Source organism: Gymnoscopelus braueri (assembly GCF_963280865.1).
Source record: "Gymnoscopelus braueri genome assembly, chromosome: 16".
Lineage (NCBI taxonomy): Eukaryota > Metazoa > Chordata > Actinopteri > Myctophiformes > Myctophidae > Gymnoscopelus > Gymnoscopelus braueri.
In genome coordinates, this window is record NC_137616.1 from 40,235,980 (window position 1) to 40,255,979 (window position 20,000).

Sequence of the window (20,000 nt, forward strand, 5' to 3'; positions counted from 1 at the left end):
CTGTGCACGCCTTCAAACTAAAGGCCTGAGAGAGACTGGAAGACAGACAGATAGACGTACAGATAGACGTACAGACGGACGGACGGCTACCTTTCGTTTTGAAGGCGAAGTTGCAGAACTTGCAGACGTAGGGCCGTACGTCGGTGTGCGTGCGGATGTGCTTCTTCAGCATGCTGGGCTTCTTGCAGCGGATGCCGCACTCCTCGCAGATGTACTTCCCCCGGCCGCGGCCCCGCACGTACACATAGTCCTCGTTAGACTTGTACCTGAACAGCCATGCACACACACAAAACAACAACGTTTGTTAGAAAGGCAATAAGAATTAGCATTGCAAGATTAGCATTAGCATTGCAAGATTTTTTTTTTACATAGTCCTCGTTAGACTTGACTATCCGAACAACCACGCACACACACACACACAAACAATTTGTTAAAAGAGAATAGCTGTTTGAAGGCATTAAAACTTTTTTTTTGCATTATACAGTGGTCTCCCACCTCTATTGTTTTTGCATTACAACTATTTAAAAAAATAATATAAAATAGTGACAATAGCAGATGTAAAAGAGCTTTTAGATTTATTTTTGTGTGACACTGTTATAATATAAGAGTTAAAGAGTATGATGAAGTAGGGCATTAATTTAGGCACAAAAAAAGAACCATTGAGATACCAGGTTTCTCGACAGCGACGGAATACTTCTAAAGCACTGAGTGTCTGTAGCGGGACGTTTACACAGCTGCAGCGAGTTATGAAAATGAATTATGATCATGACTTTTCTTTTCTTTTGACTCTAAGCACACGGTAAGTTCATAAAGAGGATGGGGTTTCAAACGCGGTGAGCGTTTCAGACGATTGGAGCAAAATGAATTTGGTATAATGTATTTGCGGTCCGCGCCAAAAAACCCAAGATGGACTTTATTCATCAACTTTTACACTATGGAGACCTTGTCTCTCTCTCTCTCTCAACACCTGTGTGTGTGTGTGTGTGTGTGTGTGTGTGTGTGTGTGTGTGTGTGTGTGTGTGTGTGTGTGTGTGTGTGTGTGTGTGTGTGTGTGTGTGTGTGTGCTACTGAGCACCAAATTGTCCCCACAAGCCACGTCACATGATTAATGGTTGTTTTTAATGGTTACAAACAATGCTTTTAAAGTTACGCTTAATTGGGAAAGATTCTGGTTGGGGTTAGGATTAGGATTAAGCCTTTAGAGTTTAGGTTTAAGGGGTTGGAGAAATGCCTGGTGTATGCGTAACTGCGCGCCGGTGTCATTCACCGAAAGTAGCTGATCTACAAGCTCACAATGCGTGAATGACACCGGCGTGCAAATATAAGTATAACTCAGACTTTATAGTTAGTGTTAAAAATGGCAAAAAAATAAGTAAGAAATTGAAATGAAAAGTGGCATTCAATGAAAATTCTGTCCGAAAATGTTGATGTCCTTACAGTAATACCAATACCAATGTGTGTGTGTGTGTGTGTGTGTGTGTGTGTGTGTGTGTGTGTGTGTGTGTGTGTGTGTGTGTGTGTGTGTGTGTGTGTGTGTGTGTGCGTGTGTGTGTGTGTGTGCGTGTGTGTGACCGAGTGCGTCTGACTTCTCTTTCCCATTTTAACCACTTCCATGGTAATGTAAACTGTCCACCGGGGACAGTACAGAATGACTTCACTGTTTGCTCCGTTCAACAAGCGGAACAGTGGTTATAACTCTACAGCACCACCATAAAACCAGCAAGTTACAAACACCGCTCAACCACTGTTGCCATGTCTGCTTATTATGAGCGACTCTGGGCATGTTTTTCTGTCAAGTCACTTGTAAATCTTGGTAGTTGTGGGTTGCGTTTCTTTGGGCTCGTTTCTAATGTGTAGTTGCTTGTTTCGGCTTCCTTCCTATTGCTGTTTAAACCAGTGGTTCTCAAACATTTTCATGTGTTTATATTTGTCTACGGACCCCCATTGTTAAAATGTTTCAAAAATATTCAAAACATGTCCTCTTTTTCTTCAAGATTTCTTTGAAAAACGGACAAATACAATTTTCAGGTCGGGATACCAATTCAACCCAATCAGGAGAGAGAACTCATACAGGATAGGATACAGGATTTAAAAAAGGAAATATGACCCTTGTTACTGAACAACCACTGTATAGCAATGATTACTATCAACATATGGAGCTTTTGTTTTATTTGACCACTTACACCCCCTTAAGTGCATTTACAAAACTAAAGTAATGTAGATTCAAATAAGGTAAAATAAAATGAAGCAATGCAAACCTGCGAAATCCAATACAAGGCTAAATAAAATTCTAGTTTGAGAGTATAAAGAGAAAGCCACACATCGGCTGTCATTGCGCCCCCGGGTCACATGCTTTGAAACCTTCCAACTTGTTGTTACTGCGTAACCATGGTAACCACGGCGATGGAAAGAGTGTGAAAACGGCGTTCACATGCGGCTAATGAAGGACATGTCCTCTTTTGGGTGGAAACCTCATATGTCCAAAACTGTTTTCAACTGGATTCAAATTCAAAAATAGCAGATCGACAAGCTCAAAAACGCGTAGCTTTTGCGCCGCGTTTCGAGCTTGTGGATCTGCCATTTTTGATACTTTTTGCATGCCGCTGTAGTGTGATCAAGTAGGGAATTCTTTTACGAAAACAAAAAAACTTGAAAAGTTAAAATATGGAGATAAGAGGTTTTTCTGTTGGACAGCAACAATATATATATATATATATATATATATAAAAACAATAGCCAATTATGGCTCCAGTGTGTATAAGGCTTGCGATGGGTTTACCATGCTCATGTTCTGTGTCTGGGCTTTCCCAGGCACTAATTAAAGCTACATTACGTACAGCTGGTCGTGGCTGGTGGTTCTGAAAAGCCAGAACTTACTGTTGAGCGTTATGACCGTGTTGTGGGTTTAACCCCCGGCCGTGGTTAACCCATTAAGGCCTGAGGTTCCGATTCTACAAAATGTCTTCTAAAATCCTAACAGTTTTCTGAAAAACCTATGTTGCTATATCAGCAGGTTCTAAAACGTTTTTGTGTCAAGGACCCCCAAAATGATATGTATTTGGCCGCCGACCCCCATCTGAAAATGCTTTGTTCCAGGGACCCTTCCAGAAGCAAAGATTTGAGTTAAAAATGTTTGCCTTATAAAAAAAAATATATATATATATATATATATATTCAAAGATTTTCAGAAACGTTCAAACATTTTTTTAAATGTAGCAGATCTACAAGCTCATAGTGCCACGCTATGAGCTTGTAGATCTGCTATTTTTGAATAGCCAAAGTATAAAATAATGGTAAGTGGTTACACAGATGCGTTCCCGGTTTTAATGGGTTAAAGAAAGGCAATGTCTGCTGCACTCCCCTATAATGGTTGTTCACCCACGCTATTTATGTGTTGTTGGTTTTTTTTAATATAAAAAGCATGGGAGAGCAAACATTATACTGTGTGCAGACATTGCCTTCCTTTAATTTTTTTGGGGGGTTATTTTAAAGAAAAGAAGAAAATAAATGTGGGGATTTGATTTCTTTAAACCAGTGGTTCTCAAACTTTTTCATTTCAAGGATTCCCAGCTCGGTATGAATTATTGTCTTCAATTAGGGCCACGGACTAATTAGATTGAAAGGTCCTCTCCTAGCCAGATAAATGCTTCTATGGTCATCTGAACTCTCTGGTACGTCACAGTATTGTTTTATATTATGGCAAAGCTTATACACGGCAAATTATTATAACACAAACATTGACCTAGATAGCATATAGTCGTTTAGATTAGTTACTGAAGGTCAGTCCAATTTAACTTAGTTTACTTTGCACAATGAACATAATGGTTGCTATGAGGAAGGAGCCTTGTATCTTCATATTTCAACGTTTTATGTTTTCTTCTGTATAAATGAATGCCCTACTTCATCATACTGTAGTGTCACCCAAAAGGTTGTAGGTCTTATATTTCTGATTTATTTGATTCTTTTTTTGTGTTTAAAGGTAGGGTAAGTGATCTATTTTGGTTAAAACAAAAAGGTTAAAAGGTTAAAGCACTATATTCTGATAATAATTATTGCTACAGAGTGTCTGTTCAGTAACAGGAGTCTTCCTGTCTCTCCTCTCTTTAATAAACAGAAAATAAATGTTCAGGAGAGAGTACCCATTTATCAGCTTCCTTTTTTGTATAATGTTCCAGTTCCAATTGTGTCTGCTCATTTCTTTGTGTCATCACCTCCAATTTCACTTGGTTAATCTGTATCCTGACTGAGTTCTCTATCCTGATTGGATAAAATTGGTATCCTGACCTGAAAATGCATTTTCTGTTTAATAAAGAGCTGGAGAGACATGTCGCTGTCGCATCGCGACGCGTTGTGAGCTTGTAGATCGGCTATTTTCAAATAGCCTAGTTATAGAATAGGGCTAAAGTGGTTAATGTATGTTTCATAATGTAATAATTCTGCAAAGTAACTAGTAACTAAAGTTTTCAAATAATTGTAGTGGAGTAAAAGTACAATATTTGCCTTCGAGATGTAGTGGAGCAGAAGGCATAGACAATTGGAAATACTCCAGTAAAGTAAAAGTACCTCAAAATTGTACTTAAGTACAGTTACTTTACACCACTGCCATTGGAACACAGGGTCTTTTTTTCCCCATTTTCTGAAAACTAACGGTTTTAGACATACACCCGACAGCTATGATATACGACACAAGCACGGTGATAAATAAGATGACTCGATGACAGCCACGTCAAACCTACCCTCCCTCGAAGATCTTGATGCGGGTGGGCTCGGCGGGGGTCTGCTTGGAAGAGGCCTCCTTCTCTCCCTGCTCCTCTTTGGAGCGTTCCCTAGACACCACTCCCTTCATCTTCCTCCCTAACTTTGACACGTCTACCGGCATCAGCTCTGGCTTCAACTGGAGGGGAGAGGGAGAGGAGAGGAGAGGAGAGGAGAGGAGAGGAGAGGAGAGGAGAGGAGAGGAGAGGAGAGGGAAATGTTAATCTCAGATTAATTAAAATAATTCCGACATATTATATACTGTACCAGCTGGATTATGCTATGTGTATATGTAGATATCTTAGATCACGCGATGAGCTTGTAGATCTGCTATTTTTGAATAGCCAAAGTATAAAATAATGGTAATAGCTTAGCTCTGGTCCATAGCGTTAGAAGGAGTTCTCCTTAACGCTATGGTACTTTCTCCTCGCACCGCGGTAGCGCAGCCTCTCGTCTGTAGTCAAAATAAAAACAAAGACGGTTTTATGGAGTTGAAAGCCTAAGTGGGAACACTGTGAGCCCTCCACCTCACGTCTAAAATACACTCTTTGGCCAGAAAAGACAATATTTCACCGGAAGGAAGAATCTGGTCAATAGGAACATTTCATTGACCAGATCTGTAGAGGGCACTGTGGAGTAACCAAAAACATGTTTTCCTTCTGGTGAAATATTTTCTTTTCTGGCCAAAAAGTTTATTTTAGACGTGAGGTGGGGGGCTCTGAGTGTTCCCACTTAGTAACTTAGTAGAGTAGGCTTTCACCTCCATAAAACCGTCTTTGTTTTGGTGAGTAGCAAAAGTGTATTTTGTATTTTTACTAAAGACGAGAGGCTGCGCTACCGCGGTGCGAGGAGAAAGGATCGAAAGTAACATAGCGTTAAGGAGAACTCCTTCTAACGCTATATGGACCAGAGCTAGTTATAACTCAAATCTAAAATGACACAGATGCGTTCCCAGATTGAATGGGTTAAATGTATCTTATTTCAGGCACACAGATCCCGTCCATCCATATACATATATATATATACCTGGTCAAACCTCAGCCTCCACGCCACCGAGGACACCAGCTTCCCGGAGGTGGGCGGCGACATGGCGGCCGTGGTGTACGTGGTCTCCATGTACTGCCTCTGCTTGGAGCGCAGCAGCGCCAGCGCCGCCTTGGTGCTCAGGCCCAGCGGGTTGGGGTTGTACGAGCTCACCGACCACGAGGCGTACACGGAGGACGACGACGACGTGGAACGCACGCCGCCGCCGGCCTGCTGCTGCGGCGAGTCGCTGGGCTTGGTGTAGTTGAGGAAGCACCAGCTGACGCTGGTGGACGTGCGCAGGCTGGGGAAGCGGAAGAACCGCTGGTGGGCGTCGGCCAGGTCGGCGAGCAGCAGCGTGCTCTGATTGGCCGCCAGCTGCACCAGCATGCTGATGGGTATCCGGTTGTTGTTGACCGAGGAAGAGGAGGAGGAGGAGAGCATGGACTGCGGGCTGGAGGAGGAGAGGCGCCGCTCGCCAGAGTCTTCTTCTTCGTCCACGTCCAGGTCTTCCGGAGATTCTCGGCCGTCGTCCTAAGGGGGGAGGAGCATGGTGTAAAGTAATTAAGTACATTTACTTAATTACTGTACTTAAAGGTAGGGTAAGTGATTTACTTTGGTTAAAGTGTTAAATAGCTCTATATTCTGATAGTACTCATTGCTATAGAGTGTTTGTTCAGTAAAAGGAGTCTCTATGTCTCTTTGGCCCTTTATTAAACAGAAAAGACATTTTCAGTGCTCTCTCCTGATTGGCTTAAATGTAGTCACCTACCTGAAAATGTACTATATTCTGTTTACTAAACAGCTGGAGAGACCCCTGTGACCGAACAAACGCTCTGTAGCAATGATTACTATCAGAATATAGTACATTAACCTTTTTAACTTAAATTCTTTGAAAAATGTAGCTACTAGTTACTTTGTAGATTTAGATTATTATTACAAAACATACATTAACCACTTCAGCCCTATACATTTCGGCCATTTGAAAATAGACGATCTACAAGCTCACACTGCGTCGCATTGTGAGCTTGTAGATCTGCTATTTTCAAAAAAATATATACATTTTACACATTTGAAAACTTGTGAAATGGGACATTCTGCATAATGAGTACTTTCTACTGTTGGTACTTTAAGTACATTTTGATACCAATACTGTTGTACTTTTACTCAAGTAAATTTTGAATTCCGTACTTTTTCCACCACTGGGGAGGAATCTGTGACGATCTGGAGCGGCGGGGTGAAGCTCTCGGCCGGCGGGACGTCGGGGAGGTGCGGGGCCGACGAGCGGACGGGGACGGCGATCTCGGCGGGCGGCCGGTCTCCGGCCGGGAGGGGAGGAGGAGGAGAGGGCGAGGAGGACATCCTGTCTGCGTCGTCCATGGAGACTTCGCTCTTTAGCGGAGGAGCGCGCCGCCTTCCGCTCGCCACTTCCCTACTAAGCGCCTCCGCGGCGGCGGCGCTACCGGCCTCGGCCGCCGCGCCGCTCAGCTCCACGGCGCTCATCTCCTTGACGATCTGCCCGTACATCCTCTCCTCCTTCACCCGCTTCTGCTGCTTGGTCTCCACGAAGAGCTCCAGCGAGCTGGCGGGCGACAGCATGCGCTTGCTGCTGCTGCCGCCGGCGGCACCGCCCGAGCCCGACCCCGCCGAGGCGTCCGTGGTGGCGACGGTGGTCGACGTGAGGGACAGCGGGACGCCCGTGTTCATCGGCCGCGGCGGCGGCGGCGCGTCCGAGGTGTCCGGAGGCTTCCAGGGCGGGTAGCGGAGCAACGCGGCCGCCACGGCCGCCGCAGCCGCAGCCGCCCCTCCTCCTCCTTCGTGCTGCGCCAGGAAGTGCGCCAGGTTGAATCCTCCGCCTCCTCCGGGGGGTCCGCCGGGCGACGCCGCCGAGGTCAGCCCCTGAAGCCCGACGCCACAGCCGCCGCCGCGGTTGGCCATCAGCTGGCTGACGCTGGTGTACGTGACGCTGCCGAAGGACGGCATGTGGGTCTGGACGCGGACGGGCACCCGCACCGTGCCGCCGCCGCCGGGCAGAGAGGCGGCCTGCGTGGCGAAGACCGGGTGGATCTGCTGGAGCAGCGTAGTGGTGGTGGTGGTGGAGGAGGTGGAGGAGGTGGTGGTGGATGTGGATGTGGTGGAGGTGGAGGAGGAGAGCTTGGAGGAAAGCGAGCCAAAGGGCGGCGGTTGTTGCTGCTGCTGCTGGGAATGAGGAGAGGCTCGGGACGGGAAGGAGGCGGCGGGGTAAGGGAGGGTCTCTGCTTTGCCGTCTACTACTCCCTGAGGCTGTGGCTCGTGGATGTGCTGCTGCAGAGCGTGAGGATGAGGAGGCTGTGCTTGTTGTTGCTGTTGTTTGTGGAGTGTGTGAGCTGCCATGCTGCTGCTGCTGCTGCTGCTGCCGCCTGGAGACCTGCTGGAGTGAAGCTTCTGGAACTGCTGCTGTTGCTGGGCCTGGAAGGAGAGGTCAAAGGTTGTTATTAGTTAACAAAACGACCAGGCTTTACCAAAAAAAGATATGCCCTAACTGACTGATACTGTTTTGTGTGTTTACAAAACAAACCAAAAACTAACTAAAATCATAGAGAAAATGTCTGTTGATATTTTGGGTGGATATGAAATGTTATCTCCCAGTATCATTTTTGGGCGGTGAAACCGCCCCTATATGTGAGGTTTGGATTTTGCACCCCCCCAACCCTGCGCTGTGATTGGCCACCAGTGTACCCCCCTAACCCTGCACCGTGATTGGCCAATCACAGTCTATTCAGGACTGTGATTGGCTAGTGAAACATGACACATGTGCATAGCCCTATAAATAGGACTATGCACTTAAAAAAAAACACATTTATGGTTTTTTTTAAGTTAGGGGTGTACAATGGTTGGTCCACAATATTACTTTTCTTTAAGTGAACTTCCATCACTGTGATGACCACTGTGACCACACCGCCCACTTCACACTGGGTGTGATTTTTTATTTTTTACTGTGCAAGTTTTAAGCCCTGTAGTCAAAATGTGTCACACATTTTAAAAAATAGCAGATGTTCCAGATCTACCAGACTATGCTTGTAGGGTATTGAATATGTGTTGAATATTGCCTCTGACCACCCCATATCACAATAAAAAAACCTCACAAAACTGAATTAAAACTAAGCGTTTAAAGAACATTTAAAAAAATATATACGATACTATTAAAAATAAATACGAAATGAAATATGCCAAACTGTAATAACCTGGAAGGAGAGGTGCTGCCTGGGCCTCTGGTTGGAGTCTGGCTGGTTCCAGAGCAGGCCTGGTTGTTGCTGGTAGGACACGGCCTCCTGTCCTGGATACTCTCCCTCAGAGGACGAGCCCTGGGCCTGCAGGCGATACTGAGACCTGATGGTGGAACATGTACTGTCATTATTATCAATGCTGTTAGTACAAGTAATAGCAGTTAGTAGTAGTAGTAGTACAGTAGTAGCAGCAGTGGTAACACTTTAAAGCTGCAATCTGAGACCTATTTGAATGAATAAAAGGCTAAGTATGGTAGAGTATGCTAATCAATAAAGGTATCTATATATCTAAAGTTATTTGAAGCAGACGACGCACTGGATTGGACACTAGATGGATCCACCATCTTTATTGTAGTTCGGACATCATTGCAATTACCTCTACTCGCTCAGTGAGGAGAGAGTGACTACACACACACACACACACACACACACACACACACACACACACACACACACACACACACACACACACACACACACACACACACACACACACACACACACACACTTAGGGATTGTAGCTTTTAAGGGTTCAAATGTATACTGTATTGTATGTATACTGTCAGTAGTAATGACCTTTGACAGAGTGGTTCATCCTGGAGGCTGTCTTCACTGATGCTGTGCTGGAGCAGATGTTGGTGCTGATGATGTTGTTGATGGCAGCCCAGGCCTGAAAAATAATACACGTTTGATATTAAGACTGAAACGATCCATTATTTTACTTTTTGATTCATCTAATAATACAAGGTTTCCTTCCAACATCATCGATGAAATTATCATAATTGTATTATAATTATACCATACAATAATAAACATAATACAGTGTCTATAATAATAATATTATTAATCATGACTAAATATACTGAAAAACAACGAAAAACATACAATATATGTGCTCCGAGTTCTTTATTTCAACTATCTGAGATAAAAAAACACACCACCATTGCCAAACTCTCGCGTTTCTCTCGATTTCAAATATCTGAGATAAAAAATGATAAAGCTCACCTCCAGAGCCCATGACTCTCTTGGTTCTGTTGGTCAGGTCGGCTCCACCGTAGCCTGGTCCTGTTGGCCCGCTCCACAGGCCATGTTCACAGCTCTCCTGTTTGATGGACAGCTCAGCACCTCCCGCCTCCTGGGCCACTGTCTCTGGGTAGACGCTCAGTGATGCCTGCCAATCAAAACGGGGCATTCGTTCATGAAATAAAAACCAAACAAAAAACATGAATATGAAGACGCAAGGTTTCTGCCCGGCGATAATATGTTACACAGAAGCAGTGTTGATTTTGACAGCAAATTTTGATTTAGTTTTAGTCATAGTCTTTTGAATAAAATTCCATTTAGTTTTAGTCATGTTCTAGTCATCTGAAATGTTTTACTTTTAGTCTAGTTTTAGTCAACTAAATATCATAACATTATAGTCGACTAAATCTACAGTTGATTTAGTCGACTAAAATGTATTTTTAGCGGTGCCTTGATGGTGTCATAATGGCTGATTTTACACTTGGTTGCATGCTGAAAATAGCAGATCTACAAGCTTGTAGATCTGCTATTTTCAGAGCGCAACACCCGAGTGCAACCAAACATAACATGACTTGTCTTTTAGTTCTACTGGATCTCTTCTCCACTCGTCACTCCCTAACATTATAGTCTAGTTTTTTTTTTTGACGAAATTGTCAGTATATTTAGTCTTAGTTTTAGTCATCATACAGTCTCTTTATTTAGTTCTTATTTAGTTTTCGTCAGTGAAAAAAGGTAGTCGACTGACATTTTTCGTCATAGTTTTAGTCGACGAAATCAACACTGCACAGAAGAAACCGTCCTTTAAGAGGACCCAGGTTACATCTCTGCTACAACGCCAATGTCATTTTAGCGGTTGTTAATGATATTTCTACATCACTTTTAAGGCCGTGACCCCCTCAAAATAATCAGATTTGAGCTGGCAATGTAGGAGTTCAATTTTGTTTGACTCAGTTCGACAGATAAATATTGTGAAAATAGCTGATCTACAAGCTCACAACGCGAGACGTTGTGAGCTTGTAGATTTGCTATTTTCAAAATGTTTGCTACTTTCTTATACGTTATTTGACAATTTGTCCAATGTTTGACCAGTTCTTATAGTATAGTTTTTGTTGATTACTTTTGATGCAGTAATGGTCTTTTTTATTTTCTTTCTTCTTTTTTTTTTGGTATAAAAAAGGTCTTAAAAGACCTCAGGTGGGGACACCCTGGGGGACCTCAAACTTTTTCGTGCCAAGCGTACTAAATCCACTGGTCTACCTGTCTGACGAGGTAGCCCCTCCTGCGCTCCTTCATGGCGGACGCGCTGCAGTACAGCTCCCCCTGTCTGGAGGACGGCGACAGGCTGCCGTAGTCAAACGACTTGCTGCGGATCTCCGGCGGGTCGCCGGGCAGCGCGCAGGGCGCCTGCTCCGACGAAGACCTCCGCATCTCCCTCTGCTGGTGGTGGCTGGAATGGCCGCTGCCGGGGACCGTCAGAAACTCGGACTGTTTGGCGCCCCCGCACGATTCGTCCTGGTTCACACAATCACAATATAATAACAATATTGTCCATTAAGAATCAGAGGTTCCACTGTAGGTTAGCTGGTAGCAATAAGCCGATGACTGGGGGAAAATGTCTGGCAGCTGGTCTTGTTGCTAAATTAAAGCCCCCTATGAAGCAAGTCTTTTCATACTGTACATTTTTTACTTGATCTAAAGCATTAAGATGTGCTAAGATCTCAGCACTGACCTCTTTTCATTGAAAATAATGAACGATTACACTTTCATCAACAGGGCTAACAATCTACTCTTGATTAAAGGCACAATGTGTTTGGAATTTAAGACATCATCGTGGGTCTGTTCCTCTCCTACGCACCTGTCCATTGAACAAAACATCTTTTGAAAATAGCAGATCTACAAGCTCACAAGATCGGCTATATATAGTAGATCGGCTATTTTCAAATGGCTGAAATGTATATAGGACTGAAATGGTTAATGTATGTTTTGTAATAATAATTAAAATCTACCAAGTAACTAATAACTAAAGTTTTCAAATAATTGTAGTGGAGTAAAAGCAAAAGTATTGAAAATTGGAAATACTCAAGTAAAGTAAAAAATGTGTCAAAATTGTACTTAAGTACAGTACTTGAGTAAATGTTACTTTACACCACTGCCATTGAAAGCATGTATGACAATAAAAAAAAAAGGACAACAATATCAAAACAGCAGATAACAGCAGGAAACAACGCTCTGCCAGCCTATATACCTGCTTGGTGGGCGAGACGGACTTGAGCGCCTCCTCTCTCTCGAAGGACATGGAGAAGGACGAGGAGTGAGACAGGTTGCTCTCCTGGCTGGGACTGCGGGAGAGGCTGGTGCAGGTCGACTCGAAGCTCGACTCGCCCGACGAGTGCTCCATGTCGGCCAGGCGCAGGCGCTTCTTCTTGGGCGGGAGCTTCTCCGACGGCATCTGGGACAAGGTGTCGCTCCTCTGCGGCAGCTGGAACTCCTCCACCACCACGTGCTGATGCTGCTGCTGCTGCTGCTGCTGCGTCTTCTCCGGTTCCTTGGACATGATGGACGTTTCCGTCTCTTTGTCGGGCTTGTCGGGCTCCTCCGTCGTCACCCGGATCTCGGGGACTTGGATGTTGGGCTGCCGCACCAGTTTGTGGGAGGAGACGTGGTAGGGTTGTTGTCCCGGGGAGGCCGCGGCCGACGAGCAGGAGCCCATGGAGGCCAGGAGGTCGCTGCTGTCGCTCTGCTGCGCCTGCTGCTCGGCGCTCTCGGTCCTCATCAGCGTCGACTCGGGGCTCAGCGCGTCCTCGTAGATCTCCGTGTCCGACTGCTCCGAGTACTGACTGGACAGGGCCTTCTCCACGGGCGTCTGGTAGCCGCCCAGGGCCTGCTCGAAGGACTCGGACTTCTCGAAGGAGTTGGGCCGGCTGAGGGAGTTGGTGTGCTGGATGACGGATATGACGTTGCCCCCCGCCTGCCCCTTCCGGCCCCCGTCGGAGTCGGGGAGGAAGGCCATGTCCTCGGAACACATGCTGGTGCACGTGTCGAAGCTGTCCGATTGGCTGTGGGCGCTGTACAGCGAGCCCTTCCCCGTCGGCGTGGCTCTCGAGCTGTCCATACTGCCCGGCTTGCACTCGTAGTCGCCCATCATCTCCACGGAGCCGCTGCAACTACTGTCACAGTGCCCCGGGCTGTCCTCCTCGTCGCCCACGCTCTTCTCCTTCCTCCTCTTTCTGTTGGAGATCTCCGACATGCCCACCTTCGTACCGTAGGGGCCGTACGCCACGTGCTCGGGGACGCCCGGGCTGCGCTCGCCCATCTTCAGGCCCGCGGACGAGGAGGAGACCACGTTCTTGGGCACGTGGCCGTACGCCTCGACCTCCCCGCCGGAGGCCTCGTGGGCCGAGTGCTCGAAGGCGGCCTGCCGGCGGAGCCTCCGCAGCCCCGCCGGGTAGAAGACGTCGTCCGACGTCATCATCTCGTCGAAGGAGTGGCTCACCCGGATCCCCGGCGGCACGTTGAGGTTGGTCGGGGAGGCGGTTGGCATGGAGTTGCTCCTGACGAGCGGCCCGGAGTCCGACGGGGGCTCGAGGAGTCCCGTGCTGCTCTGGCAGGGCCCCGTGGGATACTGCTTGGGGTCCCCGGCCCCGTTGCCGTCCCCTCTGAAAAAGACACGGTCCTCGGCTATCTTGCCCATGTCCAGCACGGCGCCGGACGGTTTCAGGCCGGCGAAGCTCGCGGGGTCCGCCGTGCCCAGCGGCCCCCCGGCCATCCCCACGGTGATGGACTGCCGCGAGCGGGTGTTGGGCCTGTAGTACCACGTCCGGCCGAACATGATCTCCTCGTAGGACTTGACGTTGGCGTTGGGCGGGCTGACCTGCTGCTCGGCGCTCTCCGACCGGGAGAAGTAGCCCGAGTCGGTGCTGCCTTTGCTGTGCGGGCTCAGGAGGTTCAGGGACTGCGACTCGGCGGACGGGTCGATGGAGTCCTGGCTCTTGCCGGCCAGCCTGAGCGCCAGCCGCTGCTTGATGGTGGGCGAGTCGTCCGGGGCCGCCGGGTGGTGCTGCGCCGCCGCCGCTCTGCTGCCGGCCTGGGAGCCCGGCATGTGGTGGTGAGGGGGGCCCGTCATGTCGGGGAACGGGGGGCACTCCATCCCCGGCGAGGGAACCCCCCCGCCCGGCTTGGGGACGATGAGGATAGGCACTTTCATGGAGCCCATAGTTAGTTCCTCGGCCGAGTCTGCGTACGCCGGCTCCACACCACCTAGATAGCAGGACGGAATGGTGTAGAGGAAGGTGTTAAGAGTACATGAGCGTAGAGGAGTTAGAACAGGGTAATGGTGGATTCAAACAGAGGAGGGGGGAGGGGGGGGTAGAGTAGAGAAGGGTTGAAACGAGCATAGAAGGAGAGCAGAATAAAGGTGATTTTTATCCCGATTTAAAAAGTGTACAGTTAATCCATTAAGACCGGGAGCGCATCTGTGTCATTTTAAGATTTTTGAATAGATTTGGCTATTCAAAAATAGCAGATCTACAAGCTCATAGCGTGGCTTTGAGCTTGTAGATCTGCTATTTTTGAAAAATCGTGAAGATCATGAAGTTTGAAAATCATGAAAAATCATGAAAAGTTTGAGAACCACTGATATATATTATATATAGCAACATAAGTTTAAAAAAATAATGTTAGATATTTGTAGAAACTTTTTCATGTCAAGGACCCCCAAAATGATAAGTATTCGGCCACGGACCCCCCATCTGAAAATGTTTTGTTCCAGGGACCCCCCCCAGAAGCAAAGATTTGAGTTACAAATGTTCGCTCTAAAAATATATATATATACAGTATATATATATATATATATATATATATATATATAAGATTTGCACAAATTTTCTACAAGCTCATAGCTGTAGATCTTCTATTTTTGAATAGCCAAAGAAATCTAAAGTGACACAGATGTGTTCCCGGATTGGATGGGTTAAGCATAGTAGAAAGAACAGCAGAATTGCAATAAAGTCAAATCACAGGGTGTCTCGTTTTCATAGCCAGCAGCTACAATTCATAACCTATACAGCCTGGTGGGTGAATTTGCATTGCAATGCTTCTAACCTGTGCTCTTGTCAGCTTCAAAGGAGATCTGCGGGATGGGGCTGGCCTGGTCGGTCAGTACGGTGGAGCCCTCCACCCCCCCTTCCTCATCCGTGTCGGTGCTCTGCTCGCCGTCCGAGTGCACCTCCGCCTCCCCCACCGACGACGCCCGGTCGACGTCTCCGCCGGCGGCGCGGGCCGCCGCCGCCGCCGACAGTTCCGAGAACGGCACGAGTCCGGCCTTGATGGCGTGCGCGTGGGACTTGCGGTGCTTGTACAGGTTGCTCTTGGTCTTGAAGGAGAAGCCGCAGGGCACGCAGGGGTAGGGCCGCTCGCCCGTGTGCGAGCGGATGTGCTTCTTCAGCACGCTGGGCTTGGCGCAGGCCCGGCCGCAGTAGTGGCAGATGTACTTGCCGGGCTTCTTGGGCTTCTGCTCCTTCTTGCCGTAGCCCTCGGCGTCCTCCGGCGCCGACTGGGCGTACTGGCCGCCGAACGAGCCGGGTAAACTGGGCGACTTCTGACGGGGGAACCTGCCGCCGGCGTGCCCCGCAGAGTGCCCCGTGGGGTAAAGGTCGTCCGAAGGCAGCTGCCCGGCAAAGGGCCAGGCGTGGGGCTCCAGCCCCGGCTGGGGCTTGGCTCCCGACAGGAAGCGCTCGGCCTGCGGGTGCTGGGGGTACGGCGGCTGACCCAGCTGGTAGGGGTAGCCGCGGGGGAACCCCTGCTGCTGGGCGAAGGACCCAGGCGGGTCCTGAGATGGCGGCGGGCCCCCTCCTACGGCCCCCAAGGCGGTGGGCGCGTACTTCTGTTGAGCCACCGGGCCGCCGCATTGCAGGCTCTCGCGGTGCGAGTGTCGCTTGGCCGGGTCGGCGAAAGTGCTTCGTTTGGAGGCGGCGGAAGGCTCCGACACCCACTTCCTCTGCAGGGGAACCTTCTCCCTCACCGGTTCCTTATTTGGGCATTTCTGACCCCCGGCAGCAGCTAATTCATGAGGTTCCATTATTTTTTTTTATCCCCAACTCCCTCTTTTTTTTGACAGTTGGGAGGGAGGGATAGGGGATCAAAATGGGGGGTTAAGAGGTTTTCGGGAACGTTATAAGGTCCTAGAGCTGCCAGGCATGATCGCTGAACGCTTTTCAAAGGGCTTCCGAGAATTTCAGTGGAAGAAGGGTGAAGTCGTCCATTGGCTGAGATGTGGTGACTGTCGAGCCAGAGCTGGAGACAGAGACGCACAAAGGTCAGGGTTATTATACTTAACCAAAACTAACAAAATAACAAAAACTAGAATTGAAAAAAACTAAACATTAACTGAAATAAAAATAAAAACTGAGGCTTTATGAAAAAAACGATAACTGTTTTTGTGTTTACTAAACTAACTAAAACTTAAATCATAGAGAAAATGTTCTGTTTTAATCTGTGCCAAAAATCTTCAAAAAATTGCCAAACACATTGGCCTATTTTTCTGACCATGATGAATCTCAACCCTGACTAATCCATATTACAATAATAATAAAAAAAAAAAGCACTGAAAACTAATAAAAACTCAAATAAGCCTTTTCAAAAACAAAAAAACTAAACTAAACTAGCAAACCCACGAGTCAAAACGAAATAAAAAATAAAAAAACGCTAATAACCTTGGTGGAGGAAAGGGTGGTGCTGTGAGGGACAGCATCAGAACAGCTTCTTCTCTCTCCACCAATCTGCTTGTAAACAACACCGACTGCTGACCTGCCTCTCTCCACACAGTGCATCCAAGAGGTTGAAGAATCCTCGATTAATCTGCAGAAGACAGAGAGAACAAAAAGTGTGAAATTACAATCAGAATCAGTCTTAATTGTCACATTGTAGGTTTACAGGCATAAAGCATTGGGAGAAATATGTATTTTTCTTATTTTTCTTAAGAGAGAGGACAGAAGTAGAGTGAGCGCAAAGGGAGAGAGAAAACCAAATAAAGATATATATATATATATATATAAAGATAGTGTATGCAATAGCAGGTATACTGCATACTGTACATGATATTTAGAACATTAGCATCATAGCGTTGTGAGCTTGTAGATCTGCTATTTTCAAACATTTTAGTACTTTTATTGTTGGTACTTTAAGTACATTTTGATGCCAATACTTTTGTACTTTTATTCAAGTAGATTTTGAATTCTGGACTTTTACCTGTAACAGAGTATTTCTATATTGGAGTATTGGTACTTTTACTTAAGTAAAGGATTTGAGTACTTTTTCCACCACTGATATTAGGGTCCAAGTAAACGCAGCCACTGAGGATTTTTACCGTGCAAAGGCCTAAAAAAAAGCCCATGATGCAAGGAGGCGGCATCGTGTTTTCTCAGTTGGTTTCATCACAACCTGCAAGTATCTGTGTTTGTTAACTTCCCTCTCTCCCTACACTCGCACGCACACACACACACACACACACACACACACACACACACACACACACAGGTAAGACATTACAAAGACACATGCAGAGGAACATACACAGCAAAAGCTACAAATGAACCATGAACGATAGCAATCTCTGTGAAGATAGACACTGTACTCTGTGTGTGTGTGTGTGTGTGTGTGTGTGTGTGTGTGTGTGTGTCGTATTTCCGCCCTTTAACGTTTCTTAACCACACAACAACACCTGACGGCAGAAGGAGCACACACGGACACACGCACAAATCCTGCTGAAACTGCATTCTTACTCTCCCTCTCTGTATTTCCTCATTGTGGGAGTTTATACTGCCTCCTTCGCACTCTGGTTGCAACACACACGCACGCACGCACGCACGCACACACACACACACACACACTGTGTGTGTGTGTGCTGTAAGCAGGGCTCTGTGACGCTGGTGTCTGGGGGGAGCTCTATAAATAGCGCGTCAGGAAAAAAAGGCAGTATTTTTAGCTGCGGGGAACATTAACTTTAGGCTACCTTGTGTTTTCATCATGTGCACACACACACACACACACACAGAAACACACCCACACACACAATATGTACACAAACACACATACACACAAACACGCATATGCCCGTATACGCGTGCAACACACACACACACACAGCGCCACTGTTTTCATCATGCACACACACACACACACACACACACAGTACGCATGTATACGCACACACAGCCACTCACTTACACAAGTACACACACACACAGCCAGATGGATGCACACTCACGCGCACACCCACACACACACACACACACACGCAATACACAATACACAAACACACATGCACGTACTGTATACCACGCAACACACACAGCCACTGATTTCATCATGTGCGCACACACACAAACACACACACACACACTGAGCATGTATACGCACACACAGTCACTCACTTACACAAACAGCCAGATGGATGCGCATGCTCGCACACACGCACACACACACATACGCACACACACACACCTGAAACATTAACTGTGGTGTTTTCCCTAGTTTTCCATGGTGTTAAGGCTGCAGGAATGTGGGCTGGGAACCACAAAGGAACACTTGGCCTCTCAGCCAGAAAACATTTGGGATTTTGGGGTAAGCCAGTATCTGTCTCTCACACACACACACACACACACACACACATAGACACACACACACACACACACACACACACACGCACACACACACACACACACACACACACACACACACACACACACACACACACACACACACACACACACACACACACACACACACACACACACACGATGCTAATTAGTGTCTGAGATGAACAACATGTCAACAGGAGGGTGGACAGGACAGGACTTCTCTCGTTCCGCTGGACAGAAACGGTTGTTTTCTCGTCAACTCTCACGGTTCGAGCCAATCTTATGTCATCAGGACGAACCGTGGACTGTAAACAAATATGGACGTAGGGAACGGTGACGTCACCCATTGGTTTCTACAAACCCCGTTTTGAAGACACTTTTTCAGCTGATTCAAAATCCACCATCTCGGAATTTCCGAAAAAGAAACGAATGCCATTGGCTGGAAGGGCAGCGAGGGCGGGTTCTCATTCAGTAGAACCAGTAGAATCCATAGAAGCATTACCCTACTTTATCATATTTTTTTAATTAATTTGGACCATAATTCCATAAACAAAAACGCATATCATGGTAATTGAACGAATACTCGCGACTATAGCGACTGAAAGCATAAAGCATTTATGACAATAGCCGAGTGGTTAGTGAGCTCGCCTGGGCAAGCCAATAATTGAATGACCGGCAGCGGTTCCGTTAGGAGACACAAAGAGTCTCCTTTGTGTCTCCTACCGGAACCGCTGCCTACCGGTCCGCTGGTCATGAAGTTATTGGCTTAGGAATGCGACAAAAAACAAAAAAAATATCCATGAATTCAAGTCTCCATGGGGTGACTAATCGATTGGGTGAACTATCCCTTTAACTCCTAATTGCTCCCCGAGTGCCTCACAATGGCTGCTCACTGCTCCTAGTGGTTATAATGGTTAAATGCAGAGGACATACAGTGACAAAAAAACACTTTGGAAGTCACTCCGGAAAAGGAGAATGTCACAGTGATGTCAAATGTTTCAACAGATACAGGATGTACATGGAAACAACAAAGACGATGGAGCTCGCACAAAAACAAAATTCACCCACTTTTTTTTTTACACCTGTAAACCTGTGACAATAAAGATGATTCTGATGCTGAATAAAAAGCAGTTTTTCATCAACTTGCACCAAGGGGATAAAATCCTGAATAGACGCAAGGGGAAAGGCATGAAGGAAGACTTTAACCAATGATCTCTACAATGGCTATAGCAGCACATATACTGTAGCTTTATTCCTAAGGGATAGCGTGCCTTCGTTCAGCATTCGGCCTGCCATT

General features: G+C 46.8%; 1 protein-coding gene across 2 annotated transcripts in view; it reads right to left on the reverse strand.

Moving 5' to 3' along the window:
* Nucleotides 1–20,000, reverse strand: part of hivep2a (HIVEP zinc finger 2a) — a 163,237-nt gene that overhangs the window by 22,677 nt on the left and 120,560 nt on the right. For both annotated transcript variants that reach the window (XM_080452291.1, XM_080452290.1), the window contains 11 exons: nt 16,778–16,922; nt 15,168–16,358; nt 12,313–14,324; nt 11,325–11,579; nt 10,050–10,215; nt 9,621–9,714; nt 9,003–9,147; nt 6,970–8,226; nt 5,782–6,312; nt 4,737–4,894; nt 91–266 (listed from right to left, as the gene is read on the reverse strand). In XM_080452291.1, the coding sequence (XP_080308417.1) occupies nt 91–266; nt 4,737–4,894; nt 5,782–6,312; nt 6,970–8,226; nt 9,003–9,147; nt 9,621–9,714; nt 10,050–10,215; nt 11,325–11,579; nt 12,313–14,324; nt 15,168–16,143 (5,770 nt within the window). In that variant the 5' untranslated portion in view covers nt 16,144–16,358; nt 16,778–16,922. The remainder of the gene's footprint in view (nt 1–90; nt 267–4,736; nt 4,895–5,781; nt 6,313–6,969; nt 8,227–9,002; nt 9,148–9,620; nt 9,715–10,049; nt 10,216–11,324; nt 11,580–12,312; nt 14,325–15,167; nt 16,359–16,777; nt 16,923–20,000) is intronic.